Raw genomic sequence first — 24,415 nt, forward strand, 5'->3', positions numbered from 1 at the left:
AAGGAGAATGGGGGCACCCAGGGGGGGGGGGCTGGCGGAGCGCAGAACGCCCCCCACCCCACCCCCGCGGGGAGCAAAAAAGAAAGCCCCCTCAAAAAAAAAAAAAAAAAAAAAAAACCCTAGGCTGAACTTAACAGTTATATCTCCTAGGCTTATCATTTGCACCAGGCAGTAAGTTGCTAATCTAATTTTCTTGTTTGCTTTTTGGTTCCACAGTAGTTTTCTCTGTCTTTGTATTTAAGGTACTAAATTATTTAATCATTTTTTAAAGATGGAATGTCATTTCTGATAATCAATAATGAGAAATACTTAAGTAGGCATTTTCCTCCCTCTTAGGTCAAATAGAATCATCTAAGTAGCATCAAAAAATTTTTAGGTGAACAGTATTCCAGAAATGTGGTGTGGTTGAGCATTGGGGTTGAGGTGAGAAATGGAAGAGAATTATTTGCTAATTGCAAAGATACAAAGATAAAAGTATTGTTTTCCTTACATAGCCAGTAACTGAGGAAGTCAAAGTTGTATTGCTCTGAGCTTATTAATGCTCTTCCATATGCATAAATCATTAAGCTAAATAAATCCTTTTATAAAATTAAGAGTAAGTTATATAAAGGGCTAATTGGTTTATTTCTGGATTACCTATTAGGTAGTACCCTATCCCTTGAGTCAGCCAGTATCATTCAAGGGGAATTATAGACAATTCATATAACCCCAGGTGGATGAAGTTATCAAGAGCTCCTTAAAAAGAACAGCCTCTTATAGAGAAAACTATTACATGAAGATACCTGCATTGAGACATGTGGTTCATCTAAAGAAAAAGATATTAAGGATAGTGACTCACAAAGTTAAGAGAGATTCTACAGTAAGCTACCCTAGACTTCTGAGGAGTGATTTTAAAATGTGTATAATATGATCCCTGAAGAATGAAAATGGCAGTTTGTATTTGGCATGGAAATAAGGAGACAGTGAGAGTTTGTTGCCTTAGTTGCAGACAGTGGGCTGTGCATAGGGTGGGTGGCAGAGCTATGATCTCATTGTATGTATGTATTTGTTAATAAATGTATGTATCAGCTTCACATTTTTTAGAAATTGGTGAAGCCACCTTTCCAGCTTCCTCTTTGATAATTTTTTTCAAATAGTACTGTTGAATCCTGGTACAGAAAACACATAGTGAAAAGTGAAATACCACTAAGATGTAATTGTTACCCCTTTAACATTTTTTGAAACACTGTAAACAAATGCTGAAGTACAAAGGGCTGACTAATAGTTTTTACCATTGACTTTAAGGAGGGCAGCGTCTCAGTGAGAAACGTGAAAATGATGAAGTGCTAGTACCTTGTAGCATACTGACCAACATTTTGTAAGTCAAAAATGAGAAAGGAGAAGGTGAAATCAGCAAGATGGCAGAGTAGAAAGTCTTAGTCCTTGATCCTCTACTGAGACACTGACTTAATAGCAATGTATGGATTAAAATACTTTCTGAGAACTCCAGAAGCCAGATAAGAAGTTGCAGTACACCAGGCAAGTACAAAGCCAGGAATAGCTGTCTTGAAATGAGTTTAAAAAGCAGTTTGACTTCACCAAGCCGACATAGCATAGTGCCAGGAGCATATTTCTCAGCTTGCAATTTCTCCTGGGTTTGAGGAAGAGAATGAAATGTTTAGCCAATATTCCAGCTTTTCAGAGATCTCCCCAGAGAACTGGTTTCTGTCTCACCTGAACCCAAACACTGATGAAACAAGCATAGATTAGATGCCTGAGCCCACTGAAAACAAGGGAGAGTAGAAGTGGCTTCCTGTGGTACCAAAGGACCTACTGTGCTGCAGAGAAAGTCTGGCTTGGCTTGGTGCCTTTAGGAGGAAACACCCAACGTGTGGTTTCTTCTTCAGGAGGGAAGAAGATGAGTGGAGTGTGCATCCAGTATTCTGGCTTTTTGGAGGTCTGTCTGAAGGACTGGTGGTATCTGTGTTGCCTACTCACCACTGATGAGGAGCTAACGTTGTTTGGATCACTGCGGGCACTGAGGACCAAGGAGAGCAGAGTGACTTGCTGTGGCAACGCCATAGAACAGCAGACAGCAAATGGAGTGAGAGATTACAAGCTCTTAAAAAAGACAACCACAGACTTCTCTAGGTGGCAAATTACATGTACAATCTCAAGTCACATCCCCCCAAAGAGTTCAGAGATTCCCCAAATATCTAGCTGGACTAAATGGTGTATATATTCCTCTGTATGAAGCCAATCCATAAAGATTTGTAGTGGTGGCTGTTTTTGTAAATGCATAAACTTAGCAAAAAATCACTAGACACATGAAGAAACAGGGAAACATGGCCCAATCAAAGGAGCAAAATTTACAGGCCAACCCCCAAAGAAACAGGGATTTATTAATTACATGACAATTCAATATGAAATTCAGTGCTTTGCATGGGAGCACAGACAAATAAACAAAAAAGTCAGGAAAACAATGAATGAACAAAATGAGAATACAAAGAGGGAAACTATAAAAAAGAATTAAGCAGAAGTTCTGGAGTGAAAGAATACCATAACTGAATAGAAAGATTTAGTAGTGGAATTCAACAACAGGCTTGACTAAATATAGGAAAGAATCGGGAAACTCAAAGATACGTCATTTGAAATTACCAAATCCGAGGAGTAAAAAGAAAAACTCAACGACAAAAAGTAAACAACCCAATTAAAAAATGAGCAAAGGACTTATATTGACATTTTCTCCAAGGAAGATAAACACAGAGATAAGCAAATTGAAATATTTTCTATATAACTAAGTATCAGGACAATGCAATCAAAACCACAATAAGGTATCACTTTACCTCTGTTAGGATGACCACTAGAAAAAAAGTAGAAGATAAAAAGTTTTGGAGAGGATATGAAGAAAACAGAATCCTGTGCATTGTTGTTGTGATTGTAAAAATGTAAAACTGTGATGGCAAATGGTATGGAGCTTCCTCAAAAAATTAAAACTGGAACTACCATATAATCCAGCCATCCCATTTCTGGATATATATTCAAAAGAATTGAAAACAAGATTTTGAAAAGATACTTTTACACTTGTGTTCATTTCAGCGTGATTCACAACAGCCAAGAAGTGAAGGCAGTGTAATATACAGGGACAGATGAATGGATAAAGAAAATGGGGTATATACATAAAATGGAATATTATTCAGCCCTAAAGAAGAAAATTGTGCCAAATGCTACAACATAGATAAACCTTGAAAATATTGTGCTAAGTGAAATAAAACAGCCACAGAAATACAAATACTGCATAATTCCACTTATGTGGGATATCTGAAGTAGTGAAGTAGTCAAACTTATAGAAACAAAGTAAAATGATGGTTACCGAGGGTTGCAAGGAAGGGAAAACAGTTGTTGTTCAGTGAGTATAGAGTTTCAGTCAAGTAAAACCAAAATTCTAGAAGTGTGTTATGTAACAATATGCAATATGGTAACAAAATTGTACTGTACATTTAAAAATTGTTAATACAGTAAACTTATGTTGTAAATTTATGTGGTTTTTACCACAATAAAAAAGTGAGAAAGAAGCTGGGTGCGGTGGCTCACGCCTGTAATCCCAGCACTTTGGGAGGCCAAGGAGGGTGGATCACAAGGTCCGGAGATCGAGACCATCCTGCATCCTGGCTAACACGGTGAAACCCCATCTCTACTAAAAATACAAAAAAGTAGCCGGGCATGGTGGGACCTGTAGTCCCAGTTACCGGGGAGGCTGAGGCCGGAGAATGGCGTGAACCCAGGAGGCGGAGCTTGCAGTGAGCCGAGATTGCGCCACTGCACTCCAGCCTGGGTGACAGAGCAAGACTCCATCTCCAAAAAAAAAAAAAAAAAAAGTGAGAAAGAAGACTCATGTTTATTCAGCCTTTTTAAAAATACAGACATTCCCAACTCTTGCTGCAATGCGTTCTTTACAAGTATTTTAATGTAATATTTTTGTAATCTGATAGAAGCAGTTTTATAATTGGTAAATGTATTTCTGATCAAAGCCTTTACATCATGTAAATTCTGACTATGACCAACAAATTCTCATAAATATGAAAATTTAATTATTTTTTAATTATTTAAATAGTAAGGTTGTATGACATTTTCTGTTTTTAATATTTAAATAATAAGACTGTATGACATCCGCTGATATCATTGTTTTGGGGGCCTTAATATCCCTAAAATATCTAGGTTATGATACATTCAGTTTCAGAAAATATTGTTGACATGTGTAAATATTTTACCCTTATTAAATGTGAATGTCTTTGTGGATGTCATTTTATCTCACAACTCTTTTAAAAATGTAAGGAAGCTTGAATTGATGCCTTCTTTTTTTCTCTGCAGGTTTTCCTGTAGCAGATAGGTATCAAAATGAGTATTCCATTGATTTTTCTTTTTGTTTAAAAAAAATACCATTGTAAGTGTTTGAAGGGTATCCTGGAGGGTTTAGAGCCAAAATCTTACACATCTGACTTTCCTTTTTTGTTCATTCTTGTTTTTACACTGTATAACAAAGGCAACTTTGAGAGGGATAAGAAGCCAAAAATACAAAAGTGAGTAATTTAGCATCAAAGTAGGGAGAGAGACAGTCGAACTTCTTTGCCTTGGGGGCAAACAGTGGGTTGTGGACGGGGAGGGTGTCAGAGGACTTATGGTCTCAATGTGTGTGTGTATTTGTGTGTAAATTTGTGTATCAGCCTCCAGACATAAAAAATTAATTGGTAAATCCACCTTTCCAGCTTTTTTTTTTTTTTTTGAGAATTAAGAAATAACAGTACTATTGAACTCTGGTGCTACAAAAACAGTGAAAAGTAAAATATTGGTTGAAAATAGACAAAACAATCATAAGCATCATTTCAGTGAAAGAAACTAATTTAGCATCCCAAATCTGAAATTCAAAATGCTCCTCAAAATCTAAATCTTTTTGAGAGCCAACATGATTCTCAAAGGAAATGCTCACTGGAGCATTTCAGATTTTCACATTTGGAATGCTCAACCAATCACTGTAATGCAAATATTCCAAAATCTGAAACACTTCTGGTCCAAGTCATTTCATATAAGAGTTACTACTCTATCTGTACCTTAGAACAGTGGTTGACAAACTTTTTTGATAAAGGGCCGGATAGTAAAATGTTTAGGTTTTGTGGGCCGTACAGGCAGGCCCACAACTCCAGGCTATCACAACTCTGCCCTTATGCCATGAAAGCAGCAATAGACAATATGTAAAGGAATTAGTGTGGTTGTTTTCCAATAAAACTTTATTTACAGAATCAGGCAATAGGCTGGATTTGGCTCAAGACCATGGTTTGCGACATCTGCCTTAGAATTTCAGTAATATCACTAAAATCACCACCTTAAAAATTTAAGTAAATTCAGTTCCCTCATCTATAAATATGAAGAGGCTGGATTAGATTATCTCCAAAGTGCCTTCTAATGCAAACATTCTGAGTGTTTGCCAAAGTTGACTATGGCATCTCTCCTGGCAGTTTACATCATGTCTGGCAAGAGTATAGCTGTTGCTTCTTGAACAGGCAAATTAAAAATACAGTGAAATGTACTCTTTTATTTTACAGAACTGTTACCATAACTGCTATTGGGTTATATTCTCAAAAATCACCTGCCAAGGAAAAATGCAAAAAGTTCATGCTATTCTCGTGTTAGCAGAACATGACCATCGAGGAACCTCATCTGAAAAGACTGATGCTATTTATTAGACCAAATTAGGAAACCCACACAGTCAGCTCTGCATTTGGTCTAGCTGAATTCTGTTACTTGGGTAGCAAGCTGTTCAGGAAGTACTTTTTTAAGAAGGAAAAGGAATCAGGAAAGCCAGTATGTTTTTGGAGTCATTTTCTGATTTTTAGTATTTAATCTTCCTCATCTTTCCCCACAAACTGAACCAATTCTAGCTTATTACTGAGTCTTTTCAGAACTAATGTTTTAGTTTGTTTCTGTGGTTTGTTCTTGGTAGAAGCCCTCATCACCCCACTCAGCAACTAGAGCCCTCTCCCAGCTGATCTTCCTTTCTGTGCAGCCCATCTCTCATAAATATACCCTATATGTAGCAGCCAGTATCCTCTGCTTTAGTGTTTGCATTGGTCCTCTTCTTTTCAGGAACTTGTTTGGGTTTATATCCTAGTGTATGAAATCTATTCTGTGTTTCATGGGGTGCAGTTTACATCAGCATTCATTGTTTATATTTGTCATATCAATTCCCCCCCCCCATTTCTGATGGGCTGGCTAACAGCCATAATCCTCATCACTTTTGGTTAAAAACCAAAACATTTTAAAAATAAGAATTCTGAATAATGACATAAATGGAGCTCCAAAAATAGTTCTCTATGATTTAGTATTTGCCTTGATTACTAGCCTATTTTTTTAACGAATAATTTAAAGTAGCTAAACCAAACGAACTTCTCAGGAAACAAATTGGTTTCCTAAAAACAAGGGTAATTAATTATACATTTTATAAATCACTGGGGAACTGATATATCTTAATTGAATAAACTCTGAAGTTCGTTGAGGATAAATTAAGATCCTGTGATTCAATGATAAGAAGTCGTTAGTGGCATTGCCCTGATGATCCCCTTTCTCCAATTACAAATTATAAATTAATATTCTTGTTGCATAGTCTCACTGAGTTTATGTTTAGTGTGATCAGTTCCTCTGAGCCCCATAAATACTGGAAGAACAGGTAAGATCAAATTTTCATAGCACAGAGTAACAGAAATCTTTGAGAAACAGCTGTTGAAAATAATGGCCAGCTATTCTCTCATTAAAGGTTGGCTGCAAACGGTAATAAACACTTCTATGTATTGTTTTCCCTACTTGTTTCAGACATTTAATATATATTATCTTTTTAATCCTCAAAGTGACCCTCTGATACAGATGTCATCTTATCCATTAGATATCTTCAAATTGCTAGTACAGAAGATGTATAAAAAAAACTCTATAGAGTTTATTCAGTTAATTGACAAATTTAGAGGGAAGTCACACTACAGGCAGTATGTGATTCAGTGGCTCAGGCTTGTCACCAATGGCTAGTATCTTTTCTTCACTCTTTTCTGCTTTCTGTGAATGCATCTTAGGATGCTTTCATCCTAAGGCTGCCAGTCTTCACGATATTATGTGATGTCATGTTTATGTCTAGTTGTACTTCTTTCTTGGCACTTCTCTCAAAAAATTTTTTCACTCTTCAAGCATCTTTGCCTCTCAGTGTTATTTAATCTTCTTAAGATTTGTGCCTATTCCTGAACCAATCACTTGAGTTAGGGAAGAGATTTCGTCGACTGGGCTAAGCCAGTCTAGCATCACCCTTATTATTGAGGGTTAGGTTAATGCCCTCCAAAATGGTAGAGGGGCAGTCCCATGAGGGAAATTGGGATGAATCAGGGAAAATAGATGTTATACAGCAAACACTGAGTCCCTACTACAACCCTTTCTCATTTGTTTTTTTACAAAATAACAGCAACAATAATAGTAATAGTATAAATACTAAATAGTATTTATAACAGTATATAAACGTATAATATATAAATATATAATTAATATATAAAGTATAATAAGTAGTAATAGTGTTTATTGTGTGTACTATGTGCTAGGCACATGTTTGATACTTTAAATACATTTTAGTCTTCAAAGCTGTCTTGAGAAATAAATGGTATTAAATCTGTGTTTTCTAGAAGTTTAGAAAGATTAAACAATTATCCAAGGCCACATGGTTAATCAGACCTAGGTCAGTCTGACTTAAGTGTCCATGTCTTTTCAGCAAGTCATGCTATCTCCCTAGTAAACCATAAGCTGACTATTAAAAACATTGCAAGTATTGTCTTAGAAATTTATCATTGTTACAGAATTCTAGGAAATAATGTATCCCATTTTGGTTTAATGTGCAGCACACCCACATTAAAGTCTTGATAAGCAGAATTACAAAAGGGGCGTGAGTTATCTTTTATTGCCCACTTTGAGAACCAAGATCCTTATTGCAGTGGTCAGGTAGGATACCGTATGCTATATGTATCCATATGCATATATACGTGTGTGCTGCATGTATGAATATTGCATATATCACAAATTCTAAGAGAGGTTTTTATATTGGCACTTAATGCAAATGACAAAAGAACAAGTTGAAAGGGACAGGCTTTGCCTTCTAAAATAACTTCACAGTGAACACTGAAGACTATATCATCTGATATCAGCCTTCAGTTTATCACTTAATGGTAATAATCGAGTATTGTGGTTAAGGGAATATCTCTGGCCCCGTCTGAGTTATTTTCTGGGTATCCTAACTTTAGTCCCATATTCTGCCTCCTGGGGAGTTTATTTCTTGCTTCAGGGATCTTAATACTTGTACATGCAGAAGGCTTGGGCTTTCAATAATAATTCATAATTATTTAATTTTTATTGAGGTCCTTGCTTCCCTCTAGTTTTCTGCAAGAAGCTGACTAGGCTTGTGGAATGGTGGAACTGTGTTCCTTCCCTTAGTATTACTATGCCTGTGGCTTAAATAACTATAAACTGGAAATAAATTGAAAATTTCCTTTCCTAGATTTAATGACTTTAAGCAGGAAATTGTTCTAAGGCAGAAATATTGTTGGATTAACAACAGAACAATCAGAAACCCCTTCTGTATTTTTGACTGTGTTACAGTATTTGGAAAGAGTTGTATATCGCTCTACCTTCCTAGTACTTTTATTTGCTGGACATCACTTTTCATTCATTATTTAACGCTATTTAAGTGTAGTGTTTGTCTTTGTTTATTCATATATTATACATTAAACAATATTTGGTAATTTGTTGAATAATAGTTTGTTAAATAATTTGTTGAATAACAAATGTGGGTTGGGAGTACAAAGAGTATTATATCAAGAAGTAAATTTTTAAGAGGCAGATGACAAAGTGATAACTGGAAAAAAAGTATCAGGATTCTACAGAACAGCACTGGAGTTATGTATGTCATATGCTGCTTTTAAATTAAATTGCAGAAAAGATTATTTCATTTAAAAGTTATTCTATAGCTCAGACAGAATACTATGTGGTTTCAAAACCAGAAGGTACATGTTTTCTAAAACAGGTACATATATCTAACAAAATAATTAATATGTGAATATTGGTTCAAGTAATAGCTTGAACTAAATATTAATTTCAAGTCTATTTTAATAAGCATTTTAGTATCTATTAAAGTTGATAAATTAGTGGAATTTTACTTTTCACTATTGAAATCAGGTTTTGTTCTGATTTTTAAGTAAAGCTTGATAGAAACTATTTCAGTCATCATCCTGGTAATTTAATATATTTGGTATTCACTTAAAAATAACAGAAAAAAATTGACACCATTAAGTTTATGTTTAAAGCATAGCTTATTTGATTTTGTTAATGGCTCACCTAAATTTGTATAATACTTAAACTGTGAATAAGAGAAAAGGTTAGAAAAGAAGAGAATATTTAAAGGAGAGTTAGGCAGATGTTTATTTTCTAGGTATTCTCATTAAGGAAAAAGCCATTAAATCTTCACCTCTATAGCTTTTCTAGTTAAGAAAGCATAGATCCCTGATGAAGAAAGTAAAAAAACAAAATAGTCTAGAAATGACAAATAAAATGCTAATCCCTCTTTTAAAATTCTGGTTTAATATCTGGGGGCCTAATAGAGAAAGTGGGAAACATTGTTTTTGGAGAACATGTATTTTAATATTCTTTAACTCATTTTTAGTAGTGCAACAAACTATAAAGTAACTAAAAAGAAAAATAAGCCTAAGCTTTTAATGTTATATTAAAAATGAATGCAAAGTTTTATGGTTGCATTATTCAGTATGGTAGTCACTGACCATATGAGGCTCTTGAGTGCTTAAAATGTGGCTACTGCTTCTAAAAAACTGAATTTTTAATTTCATTTCATTTTAATTGATTTAAATTAAAATACTGATATTCAGTTATTGGAAAATTTTAAGCATGTTTGGAACATCTTGGGTATGTGAATCTACTTTTCAGCTGTAAATTTAATGAAATCTAAATATAGATCAAATATTTCAGATGAAATTTACATCTAAATTGAGATGTACCATAAATGTAAATATCATATTTCAAAGATTGTGATTTTAAAATGTAAAATATCTCAACTATAATTTTCATATATGTTTTGGATATATTAGATTCAAGAAAACTATATTATTAAAATAATTTGCACATTTAAAACTTTAAAAAAATGTAGCTACTAGTAAACTTCAAATTACTACTTGGCTCATGTTATGTATGTCTTGGACCATAAAGGTTTAAGAAGTTTTTCTAAGACTTCACTGGAATTTATTTGATGCATAAAAATGCAATCTGGGTCAGTGAGTAAATCAGGCCAAAATCATAGCATTTTTCTTTTTCTCTCTGGACATTGCTATCAGTTATGTTGGTGTTAATAGTCTAATTTTTTAAGCAATCGCTGAATCTAATAGCTAATCCAATATAATTTACTTTTTACATACTCATATTTGACTCATAATAATATAGTTTTCATGTGGCATTAGAGAAAATCAAATTCCATAGATATTAATGAAGCAAATTGGTAAAAATAGTGATAAAGGAAAAAGTATGATTTTTGAGTGTTATTATGACCTGGATAATGTACAGTATGAAACACTTAAAGTACTTAAACTGTATCTAGAAGAGATTATGGTGTCTGTTTTCTAATATGATATCTTCTTTTCATGTTTTCTGTTATCCTCACCTCAAACAAATTGGGCAAAAAGCATGGCCAAATGTGTAATGCATTTTGCTCTGTCAAATATTCCTAATAGATCCAAATAGATGATAAATGTTACTTTCATCATAACTTTGTCTCATTGTTCATCTGTCAATTCCTCTAGGAGGTGATTTCCTCACCTTTCTGAGAAGGAAGAAGGATGAACTAAAACTCAAACAGTTAGTGAAATTTTCATTAGACGCTGCTGCTGGTATGTTGTATCTCGAGAGTAAAAACTGTATACACAGGTAAGGAGAATATTTTTAAAGCAATTTTTGGTTTTATTAATAGAATGTTGGAAAGCTGATGTATTTGCTACAATACAGAACTCATTTTCTTTCATGAAACTCACGGGTTTTCTTGTTGTTTTCTGTATTTTGTGTGAACGTGTCCTCTGCTTGTTGTTTATATAGTTTATACAAACACTCATTTTTCCTCTTACTTGAAGTGAGTACCTAAGTAGATAGTGATTTGCCTTCTAGTTAGAATTTGTTTTATTATAATCATGAACAACAGTCACATGGAATGTACTACAATTTAGTAATATAAGAAACTACAGCCTTGTAATCAGTTAAGATTGTTTCATGTGTTGTCTATTCTCATTTTCCAAAGAAATTACATATGAAGTCATGGTAAAGCATAATAGTAAACCAGCAATTCATGACAGTGAATTTGGTCAAAAGTAAAAGATTTCAGACTCATTTAATGCTCTTTTGGACGAATTAATTTTTTTTTTCATTTTAGTACCTACTAATTCATGGCATTGTATTGAGAAAATAAATACTAGTTATTTCAAAGGAGATTTTACGAAACTTGTTCTGATTATATGTAGTGACCTGGTCTTAATGCTTTATACACTGTGGTTTTAGTTGCTTGTAGCAGGAAGTGTTTTTTAGTGCTAAATGTCAGTACAACTTAGGATCTGTTGCAGAATTCATGTCAGATCCTAAATATGGCTAAGTATAAATAAGCTCAATGAAGTGGAGAACTGATGCAGTTTTTATGCACCAGAAACTGTGCATAATACTGTTTAATGTGGAGCAGGGTTCATTGCTAGATTGAGCTGTTATACACTTTATGTAACTGGTTTTGTTACCGAAGTATGCTTTTCTCTGAGGGGTATCATTGTCTAGGCTTTGCTTTAACACTCTAGTGAGGTTGTATAATGTATAATTAAAGGAAAGCAAAGTTACCATCGTCTTAACTATACATTTATGTGATCTCAATAGATATTTTTGACTTAAATGTCCCCACCCCCACCCAAATTTTACTTAGTGTTCAGCTGTATTCTGAAACTATAATTATGACCTGTATTTTAAATATGGTTCAACAATTGCATATATTTTAAAATTCATTTCTATGAAGATGTATTTTTTTGGAAATAACTAAACATAAGACATTATCATTGTATTTCTGTTTTACTTTCTATGACTATAGATTGAATAACATGATAAGAATTGACTTAAAAAGCTTTTGATTCTGGATAAAAATTGTACTATCATTAATTTCATTAGTGGTCAACACTGTGTTAAAAGTAACAATTAAGGTTTTGCTCTTCATTTGGAGAAAATGTGTAATTTTTATTGCTGAGTTATTCGTGTTTCAAATTCTCTTTGGTAATTACTCCTTTTGTCTCTGATTTATTTCATACTATTAGACTGCCTGTGGCTTTAAACTGTAATAAATGCACATTATTGAAACTTTTTTTTTTTTGAGGCAGAGTCTCACTCTGTTGCCCAGGCTAGAGTGCAGTGGCGCGATCTCGGCTCACTGCAACCTCCGCCTCCCGGGTTCACGCCATTCTCCTGCCTTAGCCTCCCGAGTAGCTGGGACTACAGGTGCCCGCCACCACGCCCGGCTAATTTTTTGTATTTTTAGTAGAGATGGGGTTTCACCGTGTTAGCCAGGGTGGTCTCGATCTCTTGACCTCGTGATCCGCCCACCTCGGCCTCCCAAAGTGCTGGGATTACAGGCATGAGCCAACGTGCCCGGCCTGAAACTTTTTTTAATTTGTCAGTTACCACAACTATTCTTTAATTTCTGGGACATTGCATTTGAGAGGACCATTGTTTCAATCTCTTGCTACTTTTTATAGTGATTTTTTTTTTCAAAAATGGATCACTGTGTAAATGTCTATGTCATGAGAATTGAAACTATTCTACATTGTAGATGGCAGTTAGCTTTTTTGAATTCATTTTCCTCTCTAAATCATAATATTATCTGCTGTAATGTTATTTTTCCCACTTTACTTTTTAAGAATTTTCATGTCTTCACAAATTTTTGAAAGTCAACCCTTTCTTGACCACATATCCTAGCAGGTTATGCATAGACCTATGCCATTTGCCTACTGGGAAGGTTTCCCAGTTGAACATCTTGAACAATGTCAGTGAGAGCGGGTTTGACAAATAGGCTTCAGCACTAGCGCCAACTTTTAGTGAATGGTAGGGGCTCTCCCTGTAGACGTTGAGAAGAATTCCAGGAACAGCCGTAAAGAGTCCAGTGATCAATTAGTCACATCTGCCAGGGTACACACTAGTATTAACACACACACCCCAATTTGTCATCCTTGGCATAGAATATCTTCTTTTTGTCTTTATTCTCATAAATACTTTTCTGGCATTTAAAAATGTTTGTTATGACTTTTCCTTATTAGCCATAATATAGCAACAATATAATATTTTTCTTTAATCACTTTCATTGAATTCTTCTAAACTATCTGCTTTCTTATTTCCTTTGTTAATCATGAGTGCTAGATGAATTTTATGATATCTCCCAACTAGTGGTCCTTTGTTCCTCTTCAGACTCATTAAATGCTCTTTTGGATAAATTTTTTTTTTCATTTTAATGCCTCACCAATTCATAGTATTGTATTGAGAAAGTAAATTATTCTTTGTGTTGATTTTTTTATAATAGTGAATTGTGCTGTAGAACCCTGTTCCTATGTGCCAGCCTATGCAGCTTTTTCTTTGGAAATAGTAGTAGTTGCATTCTATAGGCCAGTGTGAAATTTTCTTTCCTACTTATACTTTATTAACTGTTTGAAATACACTGATAAACTTTGTGGTCTGTGTATGTTTACTTACAAAGGTATGTTACTAGATTGTTAGATGTCATCTATAAAGAATATTCTGATTTTGAAGTTAAGGGGATTCAGGATTGACATACTTGATATAAATGGTAATGGCATTCATTTATGGTTTTATTCTTGATGAATCCTACTGGCAGATTTGTTTTTATTCGGGTTTATTTCTAAAAGTTGCCTTTGTGCCATTGTTCTTTGATAGCTACAGAAAGTAGAAGGAGGATACACTTTATATTGCCATATACTTGAGTGAAAGACCATAATCAATGGGGAGTTTGGGGAACATTTCTTAATTTCATATGTCATTGTCAGTATCAAAAAAGATATATTTTGGAGGGGTTAAGTAAAATATTTTTCTAATTTTCAACTCTATACTGATTCTCTTCATGTTTGGTTCTTCTAACACAGTGATTTTTTTTCATCATGGAGTAAGCTAACAACTTTACAAATTAGAGTATATTCGACCACATTTATTTTATTAATCAGTCAGAGTTTTGCTTATCCATTGAAAACATTGATTTTCCAATGTTTCACAAATGTGGGCAGTTGCCTACTCTGTGCCAGGGGCTACCAAAATGAAGATTATAGTCACTGCCCTCAGATGGATATAACAGAAGTTAACAATAATGCAAAGAGATAGTCAATTTTGTGATAAAATCTACAGAATTCTTTGGGAGTAATATCAAGAGAATCTAATATGACCTGTCAGTATGGGGACTATGATGGGAATAATCAGGGAAACTTTGCAGAGAATACTTTCTGAGTGAGACTTGGTGGATAGGTGTGTCACTGAATAGAAGGAGAAAGAGGATTCCAGCGAAGAAAAATTGAAAGCAAAGTTACAACGCTTTGTAAGAGAGAGCGTGAATTAATTGTGACATCTTGTTGAAAGAGTATGAATTTTAACTGGAGAAAGAAAACTAATTTGAATAAAATTTACAAAACCCTAAAAAATGTATAATCTCATGTAAATGTATATGAGACCAATATTATTTTTAAGCTTCATTGGGAAAACTAATTTAGGAAGGCTAAGATTGCCAGAAAGGGAATAATACTATATTTCATTTATATGTTCTAGAAGAGATTGCCTTGTCCAGTGATTTCTAATAAGGATTACTTATGTGTACTTTTTAAGTTAAATGTAAGATGCTGCTTCCAGCTTTTATTTATGTGAGTGTGTATGGTTTTTTTTGAAACTTCATATTTTATTAAGTAAAAGATTTGGTATGCTGCTGACCATTTACATTTTTCCCAATGATCTTTGAGGGTTTTTTCCCTCTATTTTTAAACTGTAAATGATTACCTAGTGTCTGAGCTTTTCCTAAACTGTGAATATACTGAAAAAGTAGTTTGTCTTTGGTGCACCTTCATATCATTTAAATGGTAAAATAAAGACAGATAAATATAAAATGTTTTCTGTGACGTATTTGAACCCGTCATCATTTCTGTCACTCGTGATCTACCATATACTCAATTGAAGGCACTGTAAGACCACTTTAAGTAACAGAGGCCCAGAGAGATTAAAGGAAGGTCACCTGAACAATTAGTGACCGGGCCACTGCTAGGTCTTAAATGTGCTGACTGCATTCTGACACATTTCCTGTCATTCCAGTTTTTTGCTCTGTCTCATTCAAGTATTAGTAACCCTAACAGCTGGCATTTATTAAGGGCTCACTGAGTACTAGACACTGTTCTAAGGGCTTTAGGTGCAATGTCTGAGAATGTCAGCTTCCTGAGATCAGTGATTTTTATTCATATTGTTTACTATTGGATTCCAAAAGCCTGGAACAGTGCCTAGCAATGGAAGCTAAATGAATGAACCTTCAAAACAATAGCAGTAGTATTGTTTAAGACCGTTTTACACATGAGGAAACTCACAGTTAGGGAGTTTGAGTATCATGTCCAAGATCATATTAAAAACAATTGGTAGATTCAGGATGTGAATCTCAGCACTCTGGTTCTAAGCCCACACACTGAATCTACTCTACTGTCTTGCACAACAGAGGTATCTTCTGATTACCTAGGAAAGTCAAGGCAGAAGGCCAGATGGTATTTGGTGTAATGGCTAAGCTTATATTCAACATCTGCACCCTGTAATGATCATGAACAAAAACAGAAGAGGGTTCTGAAGGCTGTGAAATATAATTTTAGAAAGACAAACCAAGATGTTTTTATCATTTAATGAACAGTTGCTGAAATGCAGGAGCATTTTGTTATTGCTTCTCTATTTAATAAAAGCTTGAAATTTTTTTTCATTTTTATATACTGTTGTTTAGAATGCCCCTTTATGCATATCTGTTAATTAAACACACAGGATTAAAATAGAGATGTGATAATCTCAGTTAGTTGACTAAGCATTTATGACTAATTTTCTTGTTCTAACATTTGATTTACAATTTTGAATATATTAAGCTGTATTTTTATTTTTAGCTCTGAAACCAATTTTGGAGGAAAGATTTTGCAGGGTCACTGTTACCTAGAGCTAGAGGAGACAGTCTCTTATGTGCAAGGGGATAGTTCTCAGATAATGGGGCATGTACTAAAAGCCTTCAAAAGATGGCTGTCATGCACTTATGGAGTGCTCACTGTTTGCCAAGTATATTCATATTCTCATTTAATCCTTATATTTCTATGAGATTCGTACTATTTAATCTACATTTTATAATAGAATAGATTGAGCCACAAAAAGGTAAGTAACTCTTCTAATGTCACACAGCTAGTAAGAGGAAGATTCAGGCCTATTCTGAGCTGATGACAAAACCTGTGAAGTAAAGCAAAAGAATTAAACTATGTATTAGATATATTTATCATTTTCTTCCCTTTTGTGAAGATGGTCAGCCATATGGATAGCTCTCTTATGAAGCAAAACTTAAAACTAATAAATACTGATTTAGAGAAAGGCTTATACGGAGAAGAGACTCTTTTATACATCCTATCTCTGTATTTTCCTGGAATGATTCACTCCCTCACATTTCATGTTATAGGGACTGCTAGTTGGTCCATTCAGTCTCCTTACATTGTAGCTCATACCAAGTCCATCCAACAGGCAGGAGATCAATCTCAGTACAAGACCATTGGTTCAACCATTGATTTCAGAATTCATGTTCTCAAGTCAAACCTGATTATGATAAAGTAACTGACTTTTTCTAGTTAGTCTTAATCAAATTCTGGGGAATTCATCAGAACATAGATGGCACAGAAACAAGTTTGACCTTCTAGCTTGCAAATTGTCTCCTACTCCCTGGCCTCCAATGCAGGATTGGAGCAGTTAACATGCAGAACTAGAGAACTCTAACCTGTACCATTTGCTGGACATTGACTCTCAATTTTAAAAATTACTGGGTTCTTAGCACAATTATTGTTTTAAAATATGTTCATCATTTTATTAGATACAAAAGCACTACAAGAAATCCTTTTCAGTCCCAGGCTTCTCTTTTAAAGTGTTCTGTGCCAGTCTGGACTGTTTCCATCCACATTGCCAACCCTGATATCCATTAAGTATAAGCATTTGCAGAGCAGTTAGCAGCTTCAGCATAGTGGCTAAGACCACTGATTTGAAACTGGAATGCTCTGTGCATGAATCATAGGTTTTCAACAATTTAGCTGTGTGATTTTAGACGTCCTCTCCTCCCCGCCGGGGAATTCCCTGTAACCCTTAACCTGTTTTATTTTTTGTGATAGTCCTTACTATCACCTGATGTTTATTTTATTTATATAAACATACACATGTATGTACATATATATTTGTGTGTATATGCATATGCTTATATTTATATAGATACATATATAAAATAACTGGTTTCCTTTTTATTGCTTTTCTCCTCCAACTAGACTGTAAGTTCCATGAGGACATTGACTTTATTTTGTCCATTACTTAGTCCTCAATACAGAGCTTCTAGTCAGTGCTCAACAAAAATTTGTTTTATGAGTGAATGAAGTTACTTACTGTGCTTCGTTTCTTCCAGTATAAAATCAGGATGATTTTATATCAGGATTTAAAATCAGGTTGATTATACTGATTCAAGTTAGAGAAAGCAAGGCTACTAAAGTAGCAAAGGAGTATCTGAAGGCTCTCCACTCCCCACAGCATCTCAGGGGGACTACAACTTAGAGGGAGAGGGAGAGACAGAGACAGAGACAGAGACAGACATACTTTTAAACCATCAAATCTCTTGAGAACTCACTATAACAAGAACAGCATAGGGAAAACCACCCCCATGATCCAATCACCTCCCACCAGGTCCCCCTCCCACGCCCACAACATTGGGAATTATGTAATTCAACATGAGATTAGGGTGGGGAAACATAGCAATACCATAAGAAATTCTTGTATAAAATAACTTTGGTTATTGTTTGTGGTCTGGTGTGCCTATTTTTACTTCTTATGGACAGATATTTTTATTATAGAACAAAAACATGTTTTATAATATGCTTATGTGCTCTTAAATTAACCTTTTAATGCTGAACTTCTTTTATTACACAGTTTGATTTGCTTTTTGTGGGGAAAGAAGTAGTGCAAATTTTCTGTGAACGTTTTCCAGTGGGCAGTTTTCATATAGTAGTAGTTTAATAAACATCAACAGGCCGGGCGCGGTGGCTCAAGCCTGTAATCCCAGCACTTTGGGAGGCCGAGACGGGCGGATCACGAGGTCAGGAGATCGAGACCATCCTGGCTAACACGGTGAAACCCCATCTCTACTAAAAAATACAAAAAACTAGCCGGGCGAGGTGGCGGGCGCCTGTAGTCCCAGCTACTCGGGAGGCTGAGGCAGGAGAATGGCGTAAACCCAGGAGGCGGAGCTTGCAGTGAACTGAGATCTGGCCACTGCACTCCAGCCTGGGCGACAGCGCGAGACTCCGTCTCCAAAAAAAAAAAAAAAAAAACATCAACATAATGAATCGATAAATCTATGAATAAATCAAATAATTCTGAAGTATTGATTGATTGCTGTTAGATGACTAAGGACTTTATAGAACAGTAGTTATAAGTTATTTCATCCATAAATGTTAATTTTCCATTTTTAATTTTTACCAATTGATTTCTTTATAATGCACAAATGGAAACAGAAATAATTGTATCTCATACAAACCCATATGCGTTATGCATACAGTGCAAAGTTCTTTTTCTGTCACAAGTTAGCGTGAAGGCTTTGGAATACTTTGGGCATTTTTTGAATTGTTTGAATATGATCATCCAGGCTTACAATGTGACAGCGTCAGTGCTCTTTTCAGAATACTGTCATTCTCCAAGGGTCAGAGAAGCTGAATAGTATCCTATTTCAATTCATTTTTCATCTAACAGTACTTATTTATTATATTGACTCTGCCCTAGCTCAGACAATGGTCAGGGGTTAAGAAAGCAGCAGTAGTTTATAACATGACAGAAAGTATTAATTTTTAATGTGTTCTTTGAAATAATTGACAGTAAACAACAGATGTATTATTATTTATTAGAGTGCTCAGGAAGCACATATTTCGTTTAGCCCCTTTCTCTCTTATCTGCCCTCAGCCCATTCATTATGTAAACTTGTAAGAAAGTGAATGCCATGGCTAGAACAGTGCCAGGGTACTTGGTTCTGTACATTTAAGATAGAAAGCATGCAACAAGTAATTTTAATTCCCATTGAGTAATATTTCTCCCTTTGATCATAAAATTCCCATTTGCCTCTTTAAAATTAGTCTTCTATTTACCTATATAAATTAATGAAGGAATAACATTAAAATAATTGTATTCATTACTTAAGATCTTTAAAAACCTCAGGCAGGACATAACCATATGAGATGATATACAAGTAATCTATAAACCTCTTTATAACCAAATGAAAACATATTTGGCATGTCATTTAGGTATTTACCTTTTTAAAAAAATTACATGGTGCCATATTATAAATTAAGACTTACTTTTTCTCAAACATTTATTATGTGAAGGAAAGGAAAGTATTTTTTGTATCAAAGTTTGATTTTCATATCAAACGTAAGTACCTATCCTAATAGAAACAAGTGTTATTTGTTAATTTCTGTATTTTTGCTTTTATGATATATCTCACCTGGTGAAATTTCTCATTTTATTTATAATTTGTAAAGCCTCTTTGTGTCTCACAGATTAAATCTGTCAAGACCCATGTTTTGAATGCCTTCTTTGCAAAAGACCTTGTTTAGACGTGCTCCCTACTCTCAAGAAAAATGAGAGAAGTAAGATACAGATATAAAGATATTTTGATAACTTCATAAACAGTGCATTGGGAGAAGGAAGTTAATAAGACACAATGATGGGATTTCTGAAAGACATTTATATTAGGAAGAAAAAAGTAGTATACATCAGTCTGTTGTAAGAGCCACCAACAAATACTGGAATACTTTATTGAATTTCTTTTATATGATCAACTTCATTCAAAATAAACTTAATTCCCAAGGGATTTTCTAATTAGTCTTTTAGCAGAACTTAATATGTTATTCTCCCCACCCCATTTAATTATTAACAAATACTTTACTTTGTAAGCATCTGAATGTTGAAAAGCAGCCACATGCTGGTGCCTCATAAATGTTAGTTCAATCAAAGTCATTAAAAATGTACTTAAAGCACACTTCCTATATGTATCAGGCACATGACAGGTGCCAGGGACAAAATACTGGGCATTTAAGATGGAGTCTGTGTTCTCTGGTGCTGAAAAGTGTAGTATGTGTGATACATGTTAACAGGTATTCATCCCAGAGAGCATTTAAAAGTGAGATTGACACCATCATGAGGCCACAGAAGGCATCCCTGAAGAGGTGACATTTGAATTGAAAGTTAAGAAGTAACTACAGGACAGTGGAAGAGAAGAGATAAATAATCACTTAGGAGAGAAAGAGGCATGGAGGTAGAAGAGAGAATTTCAAGACCATGAAAGGAAATCATACTGACTGGGTTAAATACTGACTTGAATTGCAAACAGGGAGGTGGCAGGGACCAAATCCTGTGAGAACAGAACAGGTGTAGGAGGCTCATCTCTGCTCTGGTTGCAGTGAGAAGCCACTGTAGGGTTTTAAGTAGAAGAGATCAGATTCATGTTTCATGCAGATCACTCTGGCTATAGTATGGAGACCAGACTGATAGAAGAGTAGATACAGGGAAGAGAAATTTTCAGAGATGTTTTTATCAAAACATTTTCCAGGTATCTGGTTTGTACACCTGGATAATAGGGATTCACTGAGGAATCCCTGAGGATTCCCCAAGGAAACACTAGAGCAGGATTTTTTCCTCCCCCTGGAGGGAGTGGAGGGGCACTGTGAATGAAAATTATGAGTTTAAAATTTAATTTGGGAAATGTTGATTCTGAAGTACCTAGAAAATATTTGTGAAGCTATTGAGTAGACAGGTGAGTATTTAGACCTAGAACTCAGGCAAACTGACCTACACATAGCAATGTGAAAGTGATGAAAGAAGAACAGATGAGTGAATCAGTGAAGCTTTTAATGAATTAGTAAATCAATGAAAGAAATATTTCAGGCTAAGAAAAGAACATGGAAGAATACATCTGGTTTTCTGAACTCTACATATACATTTGAAAATTCACAATTTTGCCTGTGGATTTTTAAAAGGAAGAAGTTTTAAAATTGATTATAGTAACACCCAATATTTGTTATTTCTAGTACCATTAATCCAGTTTGACAGAAAAGTAACTCTGGAATAATGTTTAATTAATTTATTTGCTTACTTTAATAACCACTCTGATGGTTAAGTGTTTCCTTTAAAATTCTAAATTATATCAGCATTGCTAATTTTATAGTTCCACAAATTATAGCAGCAACTGGAAAATGTAAGTGAAAAATATATTTTCATTGTCAGAAATTTATCTAGTTCTGTTCGAATAAACTACCAGTAGGAAAAAGAAATGTGTAAAAATACCGTTCATAAAAAGAAGACTATTTCTTTTGGAAATTTTTCTTAGAGAAGAAAACCAGGAGAGTAACTGATTTTTTCTTCTTTAGAGTCTTGTTATCTGATTAACAGAACTTCTAGTAACATTTGAAATAATGTAACAGTAAAATATGTGAACAGGGAATACAGCTTGATACTGCTATTCTCCAGTGACCAGAATTTAACAAAGGCAACTACAAAATTGTCTCTCACTTTTTTTTTTTTTTTTTACATCTCAAGGCATGAACATTGGTTCACTTAAAATAGAGATGTTTTCCTGCTTTTTCTATGATTAAAACAAATTTAAGAACAAAAATAATTGTCTTGTGAAAAAGTATATGAATTAATATCCAAAGGTTTTTTCCAACTGTCACCTGTTAAAACAGGGTTATAATGGTAACCTACCTCACAGTCACTGTTTGTTTGTTTGTTTGTTTGTTTTTAGGTTAAATTAAAATAAGACATAGATAAGCCTTTGAGAAAACTAAATGGTGTTCAAATTATAGTAGTATTAAATTACTATCCAGTTGTAGATGAAGAGGGAGTTAGACACCAAGGTATATTAGAAAATGAAAAGAAAACAGACAGATGAAGAAATAAATGGATTGAAGAAGGTGCAAGTTAAAAAAGGTTTGAATGGGATAAATGCAGATGGTGATCATTATTCCAATTAAGAATGTAGCCTCTCTATGTATCCACTGCAAAGGAACCCTGTGTCAACTGTAATGTAGCTGAGGTAAAACTTACTATTGGCATCCAGTGCTGGTCATCTCACTGGACCTTCCCTGGTGTAGACCACTGCTTCAAAGCAGGTTCTGAGAGACATCACGATGCCCAGAGGTTTTGACTGCAGCTCTCTCGCTCACTCTCTTTTTCATATTTCCATCTTTAACATTTTATTTACTTGGAAGAAAAACACTGCAACATTAAGAAAGTTTTAGCTGGTGTGTTTGGGCCTTAGTTTTCTTGTCTTTATGAGGAGAGAGGGGAATTAGCTTTTTTCCCATTATCTTCATTAAATAAATCACTGTTTTAGAGTTTAGTTGAACCCATATTATGAAACATTTGAAAACTGCTTAAAAATGAATGTTTAATGCAGAAGGGTCACTGCAGTTTCCAGCAGTGCATCTTCTAACTTCCTATTCGTGAGGCTGTTAGTCTGCATCCTACTGAAAAAGAATAGACAGTTTTCTGATCTGATATTTCAAATATACAGCCTCTTCTCAGTAGTATGAAACCTTTGACATTTTCATAGATATCCATGCCCTCTTGAATCATCTGTCTTTCCTAATCCATCTACCTGTCCAGCTGTCTTTTCCAATGCAAGAAAATGTGGCCATGGTCTACAATCCTCTAGGTTTTGAGAAAAGATAAGAATTGGCTCTCATCACTGCTGAAACTGGAATCAGCCTGATGATGTCAGAATAATACAAAGTTCATCTTCCACAATTGCTCAGTTAATAGTAACAGGTTAATAATATGAGGAGGGCTTGTTAGGTCTTTGCTGAAGTGAAAACTGGGTTTTTCCTGCCTGATCTTGATCCACCCTGGAAACCTCTGCTTACATATCTATGACTTGAGGACATCAGGAGTCCTAAATTAAACAGCAGGAAAAGATACAGAAAAGGTGTGGACTATATATACCTACTCAAATATATTTCTTTTTCTAATGTTTTAAACAGTAAGAAGCAAAGGAAACAGGATATTTCAGGAATTGTTTTATATTACCAGATGAAAATGTCTGAGAACCACTACTTTTAAGCAGTATCTGTGGAAAGACATTCTCTTTCCACTTCTTGGGGCAACAAATGTACTTACATTTTTCATAGGAAACTCTTCAAGCAACTGAGTTCTTCTGAAGTTCTTTAAATATTGTTGCTTTATGTGTACATGCATGCACAGCACAAGCCAGGAACCTCTTGAAGGGTGGAACTATATTCATGTTGAGGTACTGTCCCCCTTGCCTAGCTCAATGCCTGGCGCATAGTACAGCTGAGTAACTCATGCACAAAAGAATTAAAGTTAGGTTAAGTGTTAAGAAATCTTAACTTTTTGCAGCACAAAGTATGTTTTACCTTTATAAATGCTTACTCATTGATAATGATATTTAGTGGAAAAACTAAACTTCCCGAATTTGCTCCAAAGAGCTTATACTGAAAACGTTATCTAATGTTAAATCATTTAATATGCAAGAGAAAAGCCACGGGAAATAGACAACAGATGAAACAAGATTTAAAAAATACAGAACTATGTAATCAGGGCCATAAGAATGGCTTTTCTAAGCTTATGCTTTCTAAGTAAATGTGATAATGATGATTGGTGCTAAAGTGGCATTCTTAGAATTGAAAGTCTATGTGTCCACTCAGTGAACTGCATATTGGAAGTGATGGATGCTTACTTCCCCACTCACTGCACTAATCCCTCACTCTAATGTAAAAGGACTTGATTAATTTCATTTAATAAGCCATGTCTTTTGTAACTACTGTATATGCAAATGATGATTGTAGCATACTCAGGACTATAATATGAGTAATTTATTTCCCAGTAGCTATCAATTATTTATTTTTTTATTTATCACTTTTGAATTGTGAAACCCTGCAGATGTTTGAGTAGAAAGAAATAAACTTTATTAAAATAATATTTAATAAAGATATTAAAGTCAACAGTACTGCTTTGCTCATTTTTATATATGCTAATA

General features: G+C 34.6%; 1 protein-coding gene across 4 annotated transcripts in view; it reads left to right on the plus strand.

Annotated features, from left to right (window-relative positions):
* FER (FER tyrosine kinase) overlaps window positions 1–24,415 on the plus strand; it is a 437,039-nt gene that overhangs the window by 325,937 nt on the left and 86,687 nt on the right. For all 4 annotated transcript variants that reach the window (XR_003119794.1, XM_025387375.1, XM_025387376.1 and 1 more), the window contains one exon: window positions 10,860–10,983. Coding sequence is in view for 3 of the 4 variants with exons in the window: in XM_025387375.1 (XP_025243160.1) it covers window positions 10,860–10,983 (124 nt within the window). In the remaining variant the exon portion in view is untranslated. The remainder of the gene's footprint in view (window positions 1–10,859; window positions 10,984–24,415) is intronic.

The sequence above is a fragment of the Theropithecus gelada genome, chromosome 6, assembly GCF_003255815.1.
Source record: "Theropithecus gelada isolate Dixy chromosome 6, Tgel_1.0, whole genome shotgun sequence".
NCBI classification, from domain to species: Eukaryota; Metazoa; Chordata; class Mammalia; order Primates; family Cercopithecidae; genus Theropithecus; species Theropithecus gelada.